This window comes from Xyrauchen texanus, chromosome 37 (assembly GCF_025860055.1).
Source record: "Xyrauchen texanus isolate HMW12.3.18 chromosome 37, RBS_HiC_50CHRs, whole genome shotgun sequence".
NCBI classification, from domain to species: domain Eukaryota; kingdom Metazoa; phylum Chordata; class Actinopteri; order Cypriniformes; family Catostomidae; genus Xyrauchen; species Xyrauchen texanus.
In genome coordinates this window covers 12,613,908-12,632,643 of record NC_068312.1, presented here as the reverse complement: position 1 = coordinate 12,632,643, position 18,736 = coordinate 12,613,908, and the positions used below count along the sequence as shown (strand labels likewise).

Genomic DNA, 18,736 nt, shown 5'->3' with positions numbered 1-18,736 from the left:
GACATTGGTTGCAAATACTTTATTAGACACGGAAAATAAAGTGGTTGGAGCCGCTGCAAGATACGGGATGGCAAGAAACTGAACGCGCATCTCATCACCGCATGTTTACAGTGTAAATAGCTTAGTTATACTGAGATACTTTTTTGTTTTTTGAGTGGCTGTTGTTTTGAAAGTTAGATGCTGACATTATTCAGCCCAACAGCCACTGGTGTCAGTGGTACGAGGCCAGCAAGCTTTTGGCTGTTGATGGAATAGGGGCATAAGTCAATGATTGGGTGGGCCTGAATGCCAGTTGGTGGCACCGGCCCACAAAGGCTCACCCGTGCCTACGCCAGTGGTTTCTGGACCACATCTGTTTTCAAGGCAAAGTCTAAAATCAGTTCCAGTATTTGCAGTTTGGAGATTCCACCAGCAGGTGGTTATAAAGTTAATCAAATTATGTTAAAACAAAACAAAACGATTCCTCGATCCACAGCCTAACCTGGAAGGCCAATACAATCACTGTTAATACTAGCCATGAATTGTCACTTGATCAAAAGGATTAATAATACTTACATTCTCTATAATGTAACCTCTATAATGGAGTCTACATCCAACTTCTGATGAGAATGCATTTTCTGTGCATATTAAAGCATTGTGTCACTGTCACAGAAATATGGCACAAAAGAAAACAAAAGTCCATATTTCTATTCTATTTCTTTGCAAACAGTCCATTTACACAACTGACTACTTATGAATGAGATTTCTTTGTTTATATCACTGGTTCTTGACAGGAAATGAACTATATAATAGGATGCTTATGATGCAATTACCGGAGAACCTATTAGTGCTTTGCGTGCGCGATTTCACCAAACCCACTTGTGCCTAGATTTTGCATTTGCTTGCATGAAAATACCAAAAAGTTCATGGCCATGGACTTTGCACTTTTGACTTATGGCATAGCGCTGTTCTTAGCACTAGCGTTCTTAAAATAGTGCCCATGGTATCTATAGACTGATATGTGTACTTTGTTTTGTTGTACTGTGTACAATGTACATGGATGCAGTTATCCCAATTTGTATATTACATTGAAATAAAAATAATTATATGTATTAGGTGATCCTTCAAATAAAATACAATAATAATTCTCAAAAGAGGAGACAATTACTTACTTTGCTTTTATTTCTTCAAAATGTCACTGTTCTGCCAGTGGCAGAGATGTGTTGCCCTGCCGTTTTTCATTTCCATACCAACCAAATACTTTGGAAAATCAATTATGATTCTCTATGAGTACTCTAAAATGCTTGGGAGTGATAGTAATGATAAGCGTGTTGGGAATAGCAAATCTTTGTTATTAAAAATTAACAGGTTATACTCATAAATACCGCACACTTAAAAATAAGAAAACATTCCCCTAATTGAAGATTCACCCATATACTAAATCATCCGACTTGATGTAAGAAAAAAGTAATTAACATTAAAGATAGCAGTCCATGAATAGTTTGTTTTAAGAATTGATCAAACTGGCATTCTACTGCTTGATGGTTTCAAAGGTTTCAAATCCGTTTTCCCTCTATACAAACCAAATCTGTTTTCCCTCTATACAAACCAAATCTGTTTTCCCTCTATACAAACCAAACTAATTATGTATTTCTATCGTTCCTCTGTAACTGTATGTGGAGACTTTGGCACAGTCATGCTATGCAGATAGCTCAGGCACATGTAGTGTAAAACATCTAATATCTAAAGTTACAGTAATATAGGTTAGTTTTACACTAGCTCTACATGTTAGCTGTACATTTAGTGAGTTAAATGGTGTCAGTATAATAGTCGGTAAAGTGTACTACTGTGTTAGGGGACTTGTGTTTTTGCAGACTCACCCCATCCTTTACTATACTGTTAGGATTTCCCCGCTGGGATGCAGTAGTCTGCGGCTTGCTGTCAGCTCTTAGTGAACAATAAAGAGGAGATCAAAAGGTGATAACTGTTAAACTGAACACATTAAACATTGTTTCTTCAATACAATACACATATGAAAAGAAAAACATTTACATGTCATCCAGTTCTGGAAGATCTGGAATTGCTTGTAGTAAATGTCTGTTCGGAGCTGATGACATCATTTCAGTGCAGTGATGTCAGTGGCAGTGAAAGGCCAAGTATGCGTTACTCTATATACTTACTCGTAGCCCTGAGAGCGTTTCTTTCTGAAAAAGCGTCCCTTCAGCTCGTTCCTCTTGAAGAAGACATACAGAGCCAACGCCAGTAGAGGAAGAACCAGGAAAAAGAACACAAGCAGACCATCCCTTGTGGAGGTATCTTTATCTGAGTGAGAGTTACAGCGAGACAAATTAATTTAACATTGCAGATTTGGGCTGTTATACTCTAGGTCAGGGGTTCCCAACCATTTTGTCAACTACACCCCTATGACCTAAAATATATATATAAAATAATAGCTATTCTAACCAAGCAATAAATATTTATTTTGCAAAATATAGATTTGGTTGTTTCGGAATTAAATTGGTACTTGAATTCACCACAGTAGCATTCAACTGATCACAAAGTATAGTCAGGACATTACTGATGTAAAAATCAGCACCATCACTATTTGAAAAAAGTCATTTTTAATCAAATCCAGACAGGTCCCATTTCCAGCAGCCATCACTCCTACAACTTATCCTTGAGTAATCATGTTAAATTGATCATTTGGCTTTAGAAACTTGCCATTATATCATGTCAAAAATGGCAAAAAAGAAACAGCATTCTCTAGAAACTCATCAGTCAATAATTTTTTTGAAGAATGAAGGCTATACAATGTTTGAAATTGCCAAAAAGATGGGAGAGTCGAATCACTCCGTAAAGTCTTCTCCAGCACATCCCAAAGACTTTCAATAGGGTTAAGGTCAAGACTCTGTGGTGGCCAATTCATGTGTGAAAAAGGCAGCTTACTCATGCTCCCTGAACCACTCTTTCACAATTTGAGGCTGATTAATCTTGGCATGGTTGTCCTGGAATATGCCCGTGCCATCAGGAAAGAAAAATTCCATTAATGGGATATCCTGATCATTCAGTACATTCAGACACGCAGCTGACTTCATTTTATTGCCGCATAACGTTGCTGAGCCTTGACCTGACCAACTGACGAAACGCCAGATCATAACCATTATTTAAATCCAAACGGCAACTTTTTTTTTTGGCCAGGCAGTGTATTATATATATATATATATAATTATTTTAACTAAGCAGAGGTTCTGGTCCACATTATAGTTTATTCTGTACAAACACCGCCTCCTTAGACAGCAACAGACCACCTGACTGAAATCTAAAGCAACCAACCAGACATTGTTTTGTTTTTAAATGCCTTTAGGGGAAATGTTATCTGAAATACATTATACCACAATAATAGAATGTCGTTAAAATAATTCAAATAAAGGCATGCCAGTCTTTGTGAGCAGTTGTACAGGAAAAAGAAAGACTTGTGTGCAATATGCATAGACAGCCAGTTAACGGATTGTAGGTGCCGGTTGGTTGGCGAGCAGTCTTACCATTCCAGGTGGGGCCGCTGTCGATGCTTCCTCCGTACCCTTCAGCCTCACAGAATGGAGGAGCCCAGCCATATTCACAGTGGCAGTTTTTATTGCTGTTACAAACCTGAAACAAGCAAACACAAATAAACACACTCACACAAATCAAATAATCTACACAGAGATTACAGATGTTGGTAGCATGGAATTATTGGTAGTGTATGTATATGTACCCCATGACCATGGCATTTCTTTTCAACATCACAGTCATAATTCAGCAAGTCTGCACTTCTGCATTCATAATTGAAACAAACCTGAAATACAAATAATACACATTTTCCAAGGTAATTTTATGTGCATGTTAGCCAGCTATATTAAACAACTATACCATAGTTACATATTTACTCACAATTCACCACAATGTTCATTATATCAAAAAAAAAAAGTTTTTAAATTGCAAGTTATAACAAATCTCATATGTGATCAATGGGCCTTATTCATCTTATTCAAGTTGAACACATTTGTGTTAATTGTTGGTAAAACTTCTTGCATTAAATCGTTCCATTTAATTCAATGTCAAAATGTATGTAAGGGTGAATTCATGAAGGATTTACACACTGCTTGTGTTTCATGAATATGGGGCAAAGAATGCAAGGTGTAGTGGCAACGCAGCACTGGCTTGATGTGGTTCCGTCAACTGGCCCAAAATTCTGTGTGTGAGCCTCTGAGGGTCTCTGTCCTCCATCACCTTATTATCTCCACACTTGGTGCCTTCGTTGACCATGCCAGGATCAGGCACGTCCGAGCCTAGCTGGAAGTCCACACCCCAGCAGGTTTTGTCAGCGATGGGGGTCTGGATGATTGACGGCTTGATCCCAAAAATGACTGACGACTGAACATTCTCGCACTGAAGCTTTCCACACATGGCATTCCTGAGTGAATGAGAGAAAGACTATGCATTTATGGTCCTGTGGAATTGATTGCATATATTGCTGTGTGTCTTGCTTTGGTTTACCTGCTTTCACACCTCTTGAAGCCACTGGAATGGTAGCCACAGTTTCCAAAGCGATCGCCTTTAAAGTTCACATCCTTAAAACACAGCTCGGGAGCAGCTTTAGCCACTGCACACACACACAGACACACACAAAAAAGAAATTATATCAGTTAACTTTTCTATTTACAACCATATAAAGATATTTTTATCTGCAATTAAACAACCAAATAATTTTATAGAACTAACTGCTGTAACTTTATCTAACCTAACATACAGTTATTTCACTTATGTGTTTGTAGATTTTCTCAAACTACTTATTACTCATGTTTATCAGTAGAGGGAGCAAGCAAGTCATTTACTACATGGTGCTGCTCTACAATGTAGCTTTCACATTAAAACCACCTGTTTTCTTATGCCTCTCAAATATATAACAAAAATGTGTTTCAATAAAATTTGTTTCAAAAGCCCAACATATATATTTTATGAGGTCTTAAAGGAATAGCTCACACAAAAATTAATATTCTCATTTTTCTGGTGAACTGTCCTTTTAAGAGTCTTTTTAGTCCATGATTATGCAGGAGACATGAAAGACATTTGGCAAGTACACATTCTGTGGTGTTTGAATTAGGCCTAAAACATTTAAAAGTGCATCTGGCACAAAGGGATGCCAGACATCTGCCCTCTAAACAGTTACAGACTTCGACGAAAAATACAGGCATCACAGAACATAACGTTTGAGTTTAATGCAGTGTGTTCTACTCACTACTGCCGAATATGGCCTGGCACTGGGTGTCGTAGTGCTGGCACTGGCCGTTGTAGCAGTACGCCTGGTCCTGTTTGCATGGATGGCCGTTCTGTTTAAAGACATCATTCTGACAGAGGGCTGATGTGCCATTACAATACTCTGTTAAATCACATTCATCAGTGCTGCTTCTGCAAATTGTGCCACCAGATAAAAACTGAAAGACAGACAGACACACACATACACACAAAGATGTGTATTACAGTGTGAATCTTGTTCGAAAAAATAAATAAATAAAAAATGGAAATGGCATTTACAATTATATATATATAAGATGTTCAAAAACAAGTGAGCTGCCTCACTGCATAGACAATGACCTTTTAAGGGAGATCCTAAACTAAAAGGAACCTCATTAGTAACCGATTAGAATGCCCTTCACAGGTTAAACTCCTGTTAATGGTTACTTAACGGTCATTTACCCTTTACAGAAATGGAATTGCTTAATGTGTCTTCTAAACTAATAAATGTACACATGAACCACAAAAGTGACTGGCACAAGAGCTACATTAACATTTCAATACTGAAGAAGAAACAAAAATACATGATAAAAACTAGTGCTGTCAGTTAACAAAAGTGTTTATTATGCGGAATACTAGATTCTGATTGGTCGATGGCGCCATCTAGCGGTCTGATATCTCAGAGTAACAACCGCACATCCAGGAATTAATATGTATGACTGCTCATCCGGTATTGAGAGTCATCTATCCTGCTTCTCGGATCACAGTGCGATCTCTACAATTAAGCTAATAAAATAATTTCAACTCAAATAAATATTTCATGTCCATTCATTTATTTATTTGGCAATATAATAGGCTGGATAATAAGGAGCCACACTGTCATTTTCACGAAATAAACACCAACAGAACTCCGACAGCTGTTCAGCGATATATTTCTTCTCACATAATGAAATAATGTCACCACAAATCAATAGTTTATGTGCATTTATATATTTATTTGCTTAGTAGCCACGTAGTAGTATACTAGGTATAATGTACAGTCAGCCGGATGTTATAGAAAAATAAACTGATCACCCTGTCTAGGTTTATTTTGCAATAACAACTGAATGACATTGCATTATCCCTTCCTTAATCGTGGTTAATCACATGATTTTTCACAGTTATTTGCGATTAAACACAGGTGCTGACATTTGAATCTATAAATACTTATTTTTCTATCAAAATGCATTCAGTTCCTTCTTAGAAAAGAAAAGAGAACAATATGTTAATATAATGTTTATTAATAAAAACTAATAATGTTTATTAATTTTACATAAAAAAAAAAACAACATTTCACAGTATAAGACAGAAAAACATTAAAAGTGTGCCAATTCAAGTAACATTAAACTTTTGCCAAGGTGTAAGTGGGAGTTTGACTAATTGAAAGAACTAGTCACCCATAGGTTGAGTATTCATTGCAATATGCATTAAATCTATTAAACTCTTCTCTTCCACAATTTTAATCAGCCAGCAGGCTGTGGCTATCCACTTTGCTACAGCAATCGTGAAGCTGCATGCACATGATTTGTTTCAGGGCATCAACGCACAATTCAATGCCAGTGACATGCGCTGCTTTGAGGTTTGAAATCCACATAAAAAGTGCTGCAGAGTATGACCTAGTTCAAAATGCCATAATACCCATACTACTCTTACTGCTTCTGTCACATCTGTTTAGGGCATATCTGGAGATCTCCAACAACCTAGCCAGCAGCAGCGGTTCCTCATCAGTGCCATGTATTGTGTGTTTGACTTTTAGGTGATGGTTAAAACTTGACATGCTTCTGTGGGAGTTAAATTCTGCCTTACAAACGATGCAAAGTACTTTTGTCACAAGTCCCATCTGGGTTTGTTTAGTGTGAGGTCCTTTCTTCAGCACTTGATCACTGACACGCTGTTGTGTGCGTTTGTGGTGTTCACGCAGTGTATGGACCCGGACATGTTGCAAATTTTCCGACCTACTACCAGTGTTTTGAACTCACACGGAGCGGAATAAAATGTCAGGATCTAAGGTCAAAATTGGTAATTGCATTACATGCATTAATGCAGGGATTCCCAAACTTTTTTGTCAGCTGAATCCCTTTGACCAAAATGATTTACATGAAGTACTGCCTGATATTTTAAGTAACGTTAACATTTTGAAAAATATTTTTTTTTACATCTCAGCACTTTTTTTTATTTATTATTGTTATATTGTAATGAACAATTATTATATCTGTTGTTCTTTTCTTATCATATTAATACATTTTATTTTATTTAATTCACCATTGGCATTTCAACCCAATAAGAGATACCACTACAGTCACTGGAGTAAAATAAAATGTATTTTTATCTTTAATTTCCCTGAAAATGTTATAAACATATGTCCTTTCATTTGTGTATGTACATTTGATATCTTGATATGATATAGACAATATTTACATTTTCATTAATTAAAAATGGATTTTCATTGAAGTAACAAAGCCAGAGCTGTAGCAACTAATATAGCCTATGTTGGGGGGGCCGTGTCCCCCTAACTTCTAAAATATTTTTAGGAAATTAAGTATTATATTTATATATTTTTTCAATATTATTAGCAAACTAATAATATAGAGAGTAGCGTACAATTTACTTTTGCATTAAAAAGTATATTTTCTCACCATCAGTCAGTTGCATGAGAATGCGCACTCTCTCTATTTCTCACAAACTGCAGCGCACTGTCATGCAATCGAGAAATGGCACTGAAGCCACATGGACACATGGTTGCTTATTAGGAAAATTTAATCGCTTTAAGTTGTGTCCTTTTCTTGATTTTTATTTGTCAAATGACGGACAACATTTGGAATTATACATACAAAATATTTTCTCTATCTCGTCACTCTCTCACGAACACCCTTGAGTTCCCTCATGAACCCCCAGTGGTCTCGAACCCCTGTTTGGGAAACCCTGCATTAATGTGTTAATTAAGATATATAATATATATAGCTCTATAAAAACTACAAATATTTGGTGACATGTTGCATTGTTAATTAGATTAAACTATTATCTGTAAATAGTTTTTAGAACTGAATAAATATAGTTATATTTAAAACTGGCATTTCCTTCAACTTAGCTCAGGGAAAATTTTAATCCAAGATGATAGACTAAGACGGACACTGCTATCTTAGATTTTGGGGAAAATTAAGAAACGTACATAATTATGCAGCTGACTGTTTGAAACAGCCTTTTTGAGTCTATGATGTCTAAAAATGTTGCCTAGGTAGACAGCTCAATAGGTTTTGGAATAGAACACAAGTGTTAGAACAGCTGAAATTACCCTGCAGTGTTTGCAGCAGACTCCGTACGCACACTGAGCACCTGACCTCAGTTTACACGTCTTCGGTTCACAGCACGGGTCCTTCTCGCACTCCTGAAACAATCACATAAACAACATTCATATACAACAACCAGAATCAACTCTAAATCTTCAGCAATAACCTTTATCATAGAAGTCTCACATGTGTCTCCTCTTAAGCTTCAGAAGAGATCTCAACATTGTTACAAACATTGCTTAAACTCAAACATCAAATTACTTGAAGATCAATGTATCCGAGCGCAATCAAATTAATTTTAAATACTCTATATACTAACTGTATGTAAATAATTTTAACAGAAACATTAGAAGTTGATATTTAGATAAAAAATAACAGGGACTCCATTAAGTCTCCTGAAGTATGATAGAGCAACCTATGAGCAATACAGTATTTAATACCAATACCAATTGTACCATATAACTGATCTGGAATGAGACAACTCACTTTTTCTGATCCGCAGTCACACTCCTCGCCCACGTCCACCAGCTTGTTCCCACAGAAGGGGGTGCTGTATGCCTCGTCTGGCCGCGGTATGTTCAGCAGACAAAGGCCACCTGAGTTCAAGATCATCTTCTCAAAGTCATCAGCACTACAGCTGCTAAAGTTGCGAGAACCACTGAGAGACAGGAGAGATAAATAAACATGGAATAATTAAAAAAGTAATTCTAACAGCACATTAGTCGAATGTACCATATAGTACTCTATTACTTTTTCAGTAATCTCTTTAACCTTATTCTTCATATAAAATATCATTTGTTTTATATACAGTATAATATATAGTCTATGAGATGGCTGTAGCAGCAGTGGTTTAAAGAGATGGTTTAACAGAGCAAACTGTCTAAACGCTAAAGCACAGCACGCTTTCAGCATGTCAGTTAAAAAAAACGATCTATATATAACAAGAAATATAGATACAGCCTCACTTATTGACTAATCAGCTGTTGAATGACTAGGTGACCATCATGGCCCATCCCTGTTAATAACAAATACAAACACTCACCTTGCCCCTGAGCCCATGATGCAGTTTGTGACATCACATTTACAGTTTCGGTTATCATCATGGTTCATCCCAAGATTGTGACCCAGCTCATGAGCTACGATGGAGGAGAATGACATCACATCATCACTGGTGAACTGAGGGGGAGAACACACATACGCATGCACAAACACACACATACAGAGATTTAGATACTGGTGAATGTGAAATTACTGTGCAGCAGACATTGGCAAACAGAATGTGTGAGTATCTTTTGCATATGAGGAGCAGATCAGAGGCATCGTACCGCATTAATTCCACTGCCATGACTTCTGGAACATGCCGCACCAACGAAAGCCATGCCTGCTGTTGAACCAAAGCTCTTCTTTCTGTAAAAGAGAGAGAGAGAGAGAGAGAGAGAATCAGACAATCCATATTCAAAAGAACAATAAATATAACTAATTTAATGGGGATATATTGTGAAAAACAGGATTCGTGGTCGTCTGAAATAAGAGAGAAATAAATTGCACCTTTAAAGAAAAATATAACCCTAACATCTTAAAACGTATCACAAATGGCACAAAAGCGTGTTATTTTATAAACCCTCACAATTAAAGATGTGCATTGAAACATGAATCAGCACCCCAGAAATGATCTTTACCTGAAACACTCAAAAGCACTTTTTAAACCTGACATCATTTGTAATATATAAAGGCACTTACAGGATGAGCTGAGCACTGTCATGGCGAACACGGTTGGCCAGTTCTTTCTCTCTCCACTGAGTGAAGCGGCCCAGCACCTCTCCCGCACTGCCGTCTGTACTAATGGGGTTCTGCAGGGACCAGATCTCCAGCCCCACCAACACTATACGAATATTCAGAGCTATATACATCTACAGGAGAGCAGGAAAAAGAGAGAGGGAATCACTGCACATCTTCAGTCACTGTTCAGTGGTACACATTAATGTTTTTTGTATCCATCTTAAATAAATACAGTTAAATTTACACTGTCAACATAGTTAGCCATTTGAACCATCTCCTCACGAACTGCTGTCTGGTTTCTGTTTTTGTAGTTGAACTGTGTGAAAAAAAAAAAACAGGAAGGGTTTCAGTACGTGGACACCAGGATTGGGAACTGGGAAAAGGTTCTTGTTCAGAACTGGTTCCATTTAAAAAATATATATTAAAAAATGTATGATTTTCATGACTTTCGGTTTCATTAATGGTTCCAAATTGTGGATTTTCTACCTATGCAGACTGAACACTATATTAAAATACTCTGACAGTGTTACATGCAGTGCAATTCAGTGGCACAGTTGCCCCTTTACTGAATCTACAGCTCGAAACACAGAGTGTCCAGTGTAGTTAAGTTCCCGAACTAATGACTCTAATGAAATGGTTCATTTGAATCTACAGCCCAAAATACACAGCACATAGAGTATAGTTCAATTCCCGAACTAATGACTCCGATGTACCGGTTAATTTGAACCTACAGCACAAAACACACAGCACGTGCAGTATAGTTAAGTTCCCGAACTAATGATTCTGATGAACCGGTTCATTTGAATCTACAGCCCAAAATACACAAAGCATAGAGAATAGTTCAATTCCCGAACTAATGATTCTAATGAACCGGTTCATTTGAACCTACAGCACAAAACACACAGTGCATACAGTGTAGTTAAGTTCCCGAACTAATGACTCTGATGAACTGGTTCATTTGAACCTACAGCCCAAAACACACAGCACGTATAGTTATATTCCCGAACGAATGACTCTAATGAACCGGTTCATTTGAATCTACAGCCCCAAATACACAGCACATAGAGTATAGTTCAATTCCCGAACTAATGACTCCGATGTACCGGTTAATTTGAACCTACAGCACAAAACACACAGCACGTGCAGTATAGTTAAGTTCCCGAACTAATGACTCTGATGAACCAGTTCATTTGAATCTACAGCCCAAATCACACAGCACACCCAGTGTAGTTTGATTCCCTAACAATAGACTCCAATTAAATGGTTCATATGAAACTATGGCATAAAATACAGTGCGTACAATGTAGTTTGATACCAAAACAAATTACTCTAATGAACCAGTTCATTTGAATCTACAGCACAAAACATGCAGAAAAGTTAATAGCAATTGGAATTGGAATCAGAATCATTAAATACATTACAGTTTCCATCCCTAGTGACACAGTTGTCAGATGGTAGCTAAAGTTAACAAGTCAGGAGCAATCACAGATTTTCAACCCATACATATCCAAACGTTAAAAAAAAAATCTCTAGACATTTCCGCAGAATGCTCTCACACCAGCTACTCTCAGTTTAAGAGCTACTGGCTGACACTTTCTTGAATGTAGCACAACCATCATACAACCAAAAATCATTAATCACTGCAAATAAATGTACCGAAAAAGGAAACATGGTTTCGATTGTAAAGATTCAAGTAGACTTACTCTTTCATTGTCCACCACAAACAGCAGTTCCACATAGTGCGTCTGGTGCAGCACTGCCCTCTTTCGCTGTTTGAAGAGACGGTCAATAGCAATATTATAAAAGACACAAATGATCAATAAATAAATACATTCATATTCAAAATAATCACAACAAACAAATCTGCCATGAAATAATATAGTTTATTAGCATAACTGTAGGCTGTTTACAGTTGCCAAGCAATCTACCATTTTTGTAGATTTTGGACACAATAAAATAGAATTCAACTAATGAGCTGTCACAGGTGTGTGTACATCGGCTATAAATGTGGCTCATCCAATTGTGGATTACATTTATAATGTACATGCGCCAATGACATTACCATGCACAAACACTTCTTCAGTATACATCTGTGCATTGCATGCATGCACAAACATGTTTATTTAAGCAGAATATTAACTGATAATTTGCTACATTCGAGAGCTTCTGTAATTGTGAACGTTGTTATTGTGATTTGGGGTGACTCACCCTGGTTAGATGCCTGCCAGCTTGGTCAAATGTAATGTTATGGACATAGCTATCCGTAGGTTGCCTTGGTGATGCTCCGTCGTCATAGTTATGAGAGTGAGGCATCCCACATGTGAGAGATTCTGTCTTGACATTCTTCAAACGATACACCAAGTGCTCATTACTTGAGGATCCTTCCAATGGTTCGATCCCAAAACTGGTACCCTCTGAGTGGATTATACCCCTAAGACACAACATGTGCACACACACATTTGAAACTTAAGCAAGCATTACAAACTACAATCTACAACGAACTTTAAGCGCCAACCTGTTATTATCTGTAATGAATAATTTTAGTGAATATAAATAGTGCAGAAGGATTTTGGCCAAACAAAATGGCATTCAACATTTAATTTTATATAGGGTAAATGGTCTGCACTTAAATAGCGCCTTTTTAACCTTATCGGTATTCAAAGCGCTTTACACTGTTGACTTATTCACCCATTCACACACAAATGGTGGCAGAGCTGCCATGCAAGGTGCTAGCCTGCCATTGGGAGCAACTTCGGGTTCAGTGTCATGCCCAAGGACACTTTGGCATGTGGAGTCGTGTGGGCCAGGATTTGAACCACCAACCCTGCGAGTAGTGGACAACCCGCTCTACCAACTGAGCCACAGCCGTCCGAGTGAAATATTTGTTGGGAAATAGAGTAGGGCAGGACTGAGATAGGATCATGCAAAGTTAAGCTAAGTTTTCAGTGGTTAGCACTGTCGCCTCACAGCAAGAAGGTCCTGGGTTCGAGTCCTGGCTCAAATAGGGCCTTTCTGTGTGGAGTTTGCATGTTCTCCCGGTGTTTGTGTGGGTTTCCTCCGGGTGCTCCAGTTTCCCCCACAAGTCCAAAAACATGGTTAAGTGAATTGGAGTCCCTAAATTGCCCCATGTGTGAGTGAGAGTCAGGAAGGGCATCTGGCATAAAACTTGTGCCAAATCAAATATATATATATATATATATATATATATATATATATATATATATATATATATGCGGACTATCACTAAGCGGACCCTGCACATACGCGGGACAAACACTAGGAAAGAGAGAGATTGGGAACATTATAGAGAGGAGACAGGTAAGGACATGTTGCGAACCAGATTCAAATTCACAACATCTATACGAGCACCAGTGTTGGGTGTAATCAAAGTCAAGTCAAAGTCAAGTGGTTTTTATTGTCGTTCAACCATATACAGTTAGTACAGTACACAGTGAAACGAGACAACGTTCCTCCAGGACCATGGTGCTACATAAAACAACATAGGACAAACACAGAACCACATGAGACTACACAGACTAAATAACATACCTATATAAAGTGCATGTGCAAACGTGTGCAAAAAGTACAGGACAGTACAATAAATTACTAACAATTAACAGGACAATAGGCACAGTGAGAGACAGTGCTGCTCCGACCAGTACACAGTAGTGCAAAAAGATGACAGTTTCTAAAAATGCCAAACGTAAACATAACATACTATGAGATAGTGTACTATGCACATAGCAGTTATTGAGGTAACAGACAGGTATAAAGTGACAGTAATTAAAGTGCAACTCAGGACACGTGTGTGTTTGTCTCAGTCCAGTCTCTGAGTATTGAGGAGTCTGATGGCTTGGGGGAAGAAGCTGTTACACAGTCTGGCCGTGAGGGCCCGAATGCTTCAGTACCTCTTGCCAGACGGCAGGAGGGTAAAGAGTTTGTGTGAGGGGTGTGTGGGGTCATCCACAATGCTGGTTGCTTTGCGGATACAGTGTTTTGTGTAAATGTCTTTGATGGAGGGAAGAGAGACCCTGATGATCTTTAGTGAATTTAAAATCGAAATTTAAAGTCTAATGTCAAAATGTATGTTTTCTAATTTAATGCAACCCTCTTAAAATTCTTTGGCCAGTTCATGAATCATTTATTTGATTTTATATGATTTATTTGAAAGAATTAAAAGAACAGTTTCATGTTTATCCTTGTATTTTTCATCTGGTCTAGCTTGATAAGGGTTTTAGAAAGTATTTAGAAATACTAAGTAATGCAATTACTTTTCAGACAGTTCTGTAATTAGTACGTGGACACCAGGATTGGGAACTCGGAAATGGTTCTTGTTCAGAGCTGGTTCCATTTAAAAATATATAAAAACTGTATGATTTTCATGACTTTCGGTTTCATTAATGGTTACTGTAATTAGTACAGTAATCTAATTACACTGTATAAGATGTAATTAGTCATTAATAAATATTTTTTTTAGAGTAACTTACCCAACACTGATGAGCACCACAGCTCAACTTGTCAATGCACTAACTGCTACACAATAGCTCCAGAGACATTTATTAAGAATTTTCCATTTTGATTTCATGTTGTCCTTAATATGCTATAATCATGCTATAAAATATAATTTAACACTAAATCAGTTTAAACTTTCAGTGTGGTGGAGGCGGTTATTACCTTAATCCAGAGCACAGACTGAGTGCTGCAGAAGAGCCTTCCACATCTTCTATGTAACCCCGGTAATGACAGTGACCCTGATGTAAGAGAGCGAGAGAGAGAGAGAGAGAGAGAGAGAGAGAGAGAGAGAGAAAGACTTCACAACCAAGCAGTCACAACAAATTATTTTAAAGGGACAGGACCAAAAATTAAATAATTTACTCATTCTCATGCCATACCAGATTTGTGTGACTTTATTAATTCATTAATTCATTTTAGAAGAATATTTCAGCGCTGATGGACCATGCACATTGAATTGGTACTAATATTTTAAAACTCCAAAAAAGCAAATAAAGGCAGCATAAAAATAATCTATAAGACTCCAGTAGTTAAATTAATGTCTTCAAAATCGATATGACAGGTGTGGGTGAGAAACAGATCAATATTAAGTCCTTTTTTACTATAAATCTCCAACTTTGATGAGCACAGACCAGTAGGTGGTGATATGCACGAAGAATGTGAATCGCCAAAAACTAAAGAAAAAGAATGTGACAGTGAAAGTGGTGATTTATAGTATAATTATTTCAATATTGATCTGTTTCTTACCCAAGCTTATCATATCACTTCTGAAGATATGATTAAACAACTTCTTATTGATTACTTTTATGCTGCCTTTATGTGCTTTTTGGACCTTCTGAGATCTGGTCACCATTCACTTGCATTGTATGGACCCACAGAGCTTAAATATTCTTCTAAAAATCTTAATTTGTGTTCCACAGAAGAAAGTAAGTCATGCATATCTGGGATGGCATGACGGTGAATAAATGATGAGAGAATTGTCATTTTTGGTTGAACTATTCCTTTAAGCAAAGAATGTGATCTCAAAGCTTTGACCAACAAACAGCAACATTCTTGCAATTCAAAACCAAAGGTCAAGGATCAAATCCTAGTTTAAAGGTCTGACAGCTTTACTGTGAAACATTTCTGCTTTGGTTGTTACAGTTTTCTGTCTCACCTACAGTACAACCAAACAGATTATATAACCATGTGAACTGTCATTAAGACATCATCCTGTGCTGAGGGGCTCTAGTAATACTGTGCCAAGCGGATTTAAAGGGATTTAAAGGGACATCACAAACTCAAATTCATGCCGGTTTAAAAGCCTTTACAAACCAAAGGCGAAATTCCAGCGAAAAAATGTATAATCGAGAGAAACATTATGAATTGAAACAATGGATTCAAGACTTTCACCCACTGTTGCACTTGTGTATATGGTCATGTGACAATAAAGTGATTTGATTAGATTCCTAATGAGCTATTCTCACCTGGAGCGAACATTAGCGCCGAAACGTGCACTGACAAAGCAATGCTTTTTTACATTTTTACTTTATTCGCTGCACAATGAAATGCCCTAAAAAATATGAGCTTTGGATCACGTGTCAGGAGCTGCTGCAGTTACCAAAGTCAGCACAACATGTGGCAATAAAGCACAGAAAGCTGTTTTAATCATCAAATGCCTTGAAACTGAAATATGATTTTTACAATTTGAGTTCATGTAAATGATATTACTGCATCCCCTTTAAAAACACTCTCTGATCTTACGTGGATTGTCTTCATTATGTATTCCACATCTTTTGCCTTTGCATCTAATCTAGTGTGTGTTCTTATATCTCGAATATAATATCTAATGTGGCATGTTTTCCTTTGTATCACCTTTTTAAAAAAGCAACATTAAGGATTAAGTGTTTTTCTTTGCCAAATATTAATACAAATGCTGTGACTTTCAGTGCACTATTTGTCTTTGCATCAAAATGCCTTTGTATACCAAAAACATGGTGTTGTCTCCACAAAATCGTTCTTTCTGTGTAATTAATTGTTGTTAACATCTGTGTTTTTGTTGGTAAGTATTAAAGCATCTAAAAATGGGTCAGGCTGAAGATGGGTCTTGTTTCATTGCTTGCTTTTTATAGACTTTTGGAGCATTTAAATGCCATCACGTTTAATTAGTAACATGTTTTGAGCAAATGTAGATATACATGCAATAAGATACAATCAGTATAGTTCCAATCATTATCTAGTTGCTTATTCTTTTTTTTTTATAATGACGATTTAAAAAATGAAAACATACATCAGCATTAGTGGTCGGATGATATGTATTTTTAAATGGTCAATACTGTTTTGGCTTTATCTAGAGAACAACAGAGTGACAGATGACCAATATAATCCTGTAATAAATAGAAACATTTTCTGATAGCAAGTAAAACGTACACAAAATTCCAGAATTAAAAAGATTAGAACTTATCTTGCACAATTTTTGCTTAAAGTTTACAAAAATATTAGAAAATTTGAAAATGTGCATTGACAAGGCTGTTGGTAGATTTTGGAACTGACACAAGGAGGAATGACCGCTGTTAATCAGCCAATCAGACACAGTTATTGGCTAATGCCGATAATTAAGTAGGGTCCAAAATGAATCAGCCCAGTTGATAATTTATTTGCATGCATATCAGTGTGTATCAGCACTGGACTGTTGGTCATGGTTTCATTGGTGCACACTCAAAAAAATTATTTTTGCAGGTTGTTCAGTTTACTTAATTAAAATGAATTAAAGCAGCACAATCCTAGAACATTTGGCCTTAACTTGATTTCATTATGTTCTATTCAATTAAATTCGTAAAAATAAAGTTTACTCAACCAATTTGAGTTAGCAATACATGAATAATTTTTGTAGAATTGATGAAACTGGGCAGGAGATTTCCATTTCCCAGCATGCTTTGCAGGTGACTGGATGGGGTGAACAAATGTTGAAACTGTTATTTTAACCATTTTTGAGTAAGTTAAGAATAGGAGATTTTTTCATGTTTAATGTTGTGTTATATTGGCATTTATACCACAAAACATTTTTTTGGGGGAGTTAGCACTGTGGTAAAGATTAGCGCTTGTTATTAGGTTGAGGATGGTGATGTTTTATTTGAGATCTGCTTAGGTCTATAAGCAGTTGCTGTCAAACTGACAGTGCAACAGTTTCCAGGTCAGTTAGTAGAGTGAACAGTAGAGGGTTCTGTTCCCGAAGCATACTATTGTGTGTTTGTAGGTTTATTTCTAAATGAACTGACGCAAAGAGAAAAAAATGTAGTCACCTTTGGACAGAATCTTGATAGTCTTACACAGCAAATACCTTTATATTTATTCCATACACTACAGGATACAACAATGATCTACAGGAACAATTCATTTGATCAAGGATGGAGGCTGATGATGGCATGATAAGAATCATAAAGCACACAGACGTCCTGTAGGAATCCTACTGGAATTCGTAAATGACTTCCTGCTTTGTGGGCTGCCTGACTCACTGTTTCCCAGCTGCTGCTTTCTAAGTGGATGTTTCTAGTGAAACCTTCCCATACTTTATATTTCTCATCTAAACTGTCTATTTTCCAAGCAAGAAGCAGCAACTACATTTTTTAAAATAAACATACAAATTCACTCACGCTCTTTCCTCATAAACCGCTTTTTGGCAAACTGCCTTTCTACACTGAGTAATAGAGATGACTAATAATCCAGTCTGCTAGACCATTAATGTCTGTTAGAACAGAAAACAGATTAAAAAAAGGTGACGTGTAAGTAAATAATACTTGTTGAATAAGATTTAATTTCCCCTTAATGCCACATAGCAATTTGTTTTTACATAAAAAAAATTTTTAAACTCATTAGCACAATTACAA

At 36.9% G+C, this 18,736-nt stretch overlaps 1 protein-coding gene across 2 annotated transcripts in view; it reads right to left on the bottom strand.

The window, feature by feature from the left end:
• Positions 1 to 18,736, bottom strand: part of adam9 (ADAM metallopeptidase domain 9) — a 50,042-nt gene that overhangs the window by 4,986 nt on the left and 26,320 nt on the right. Inside the window, exons 5-20 of one of the 2 annotated variants that reach the window (XR_007968904.1) lie at positions 15,033 to 15,109; positions 12,567 to 12,789; positions 12,062 to 12,127; positions 10,603 to 10,674; positions 10,320 to 10,489; positions 9,905 to 9,986; positions 9,622 to 9,755; positions 9,066 to 9,237; positions 8,585 to 8,677; positions 5,258 to 5,453; positions 4,516 to 4,621; positions 4,249 to 4,432; positions 3,734 to 3,814; positions 3,522 to 3,627; positions 2,032 to 2,301; positions 1,860 to 1,926 (exon numbers count right to left, since the gene is read on the bottom strand). Coding sequence is in view for 1 of the 2 variants with exons in the window: in XM_052108804.1 (XP_051964764.1) it covers positions 1,860 to 1,926; positions 2,160 to 2,301; positions 3,522 to 3,627; positions 3,734 to 3,814; positions 4,249 to 4,432; positions 4,516 to 4,621; positions 5,258 to 5,453; positions 8,585 to 8,677; positions 9,066 to 9,237; positions 9,622 to 9,755; positions 9,905 to 9,986; positions 10,320 to 10,489; positions 10,603 to 10,674; positions 12,062 to 12,127; positions 12,567 to 12,789; positions 15,033 to 15,109 (1,971 nt within the window). In the remaining variant the exon portion in view is untranslated. The remainder of the gene's footprint in view (positions 1 to 1,859; positions 1,927 to 2,031; positions 2,302 to 3,521; positions 3,628 to 3,733; positions 3,815 to 4,248; positions 4,433 to 4,515; positions 4,622 to 5,257; positions 5,454 to 8,584; positions 8,678 to 9,065; positions 9,238 to 9,621; positions 9,756 to 9,904; positions 9,987 to 10,319; positions 10,490 to 10,602; positions 10,675 to 12,061; positions 12,128 to 12,566; positions 12,790 to 15,032; positions 15,110 to 18,736) is intronic. The other variant, XM_052108804.1, reaches the window with a different exon arrangement.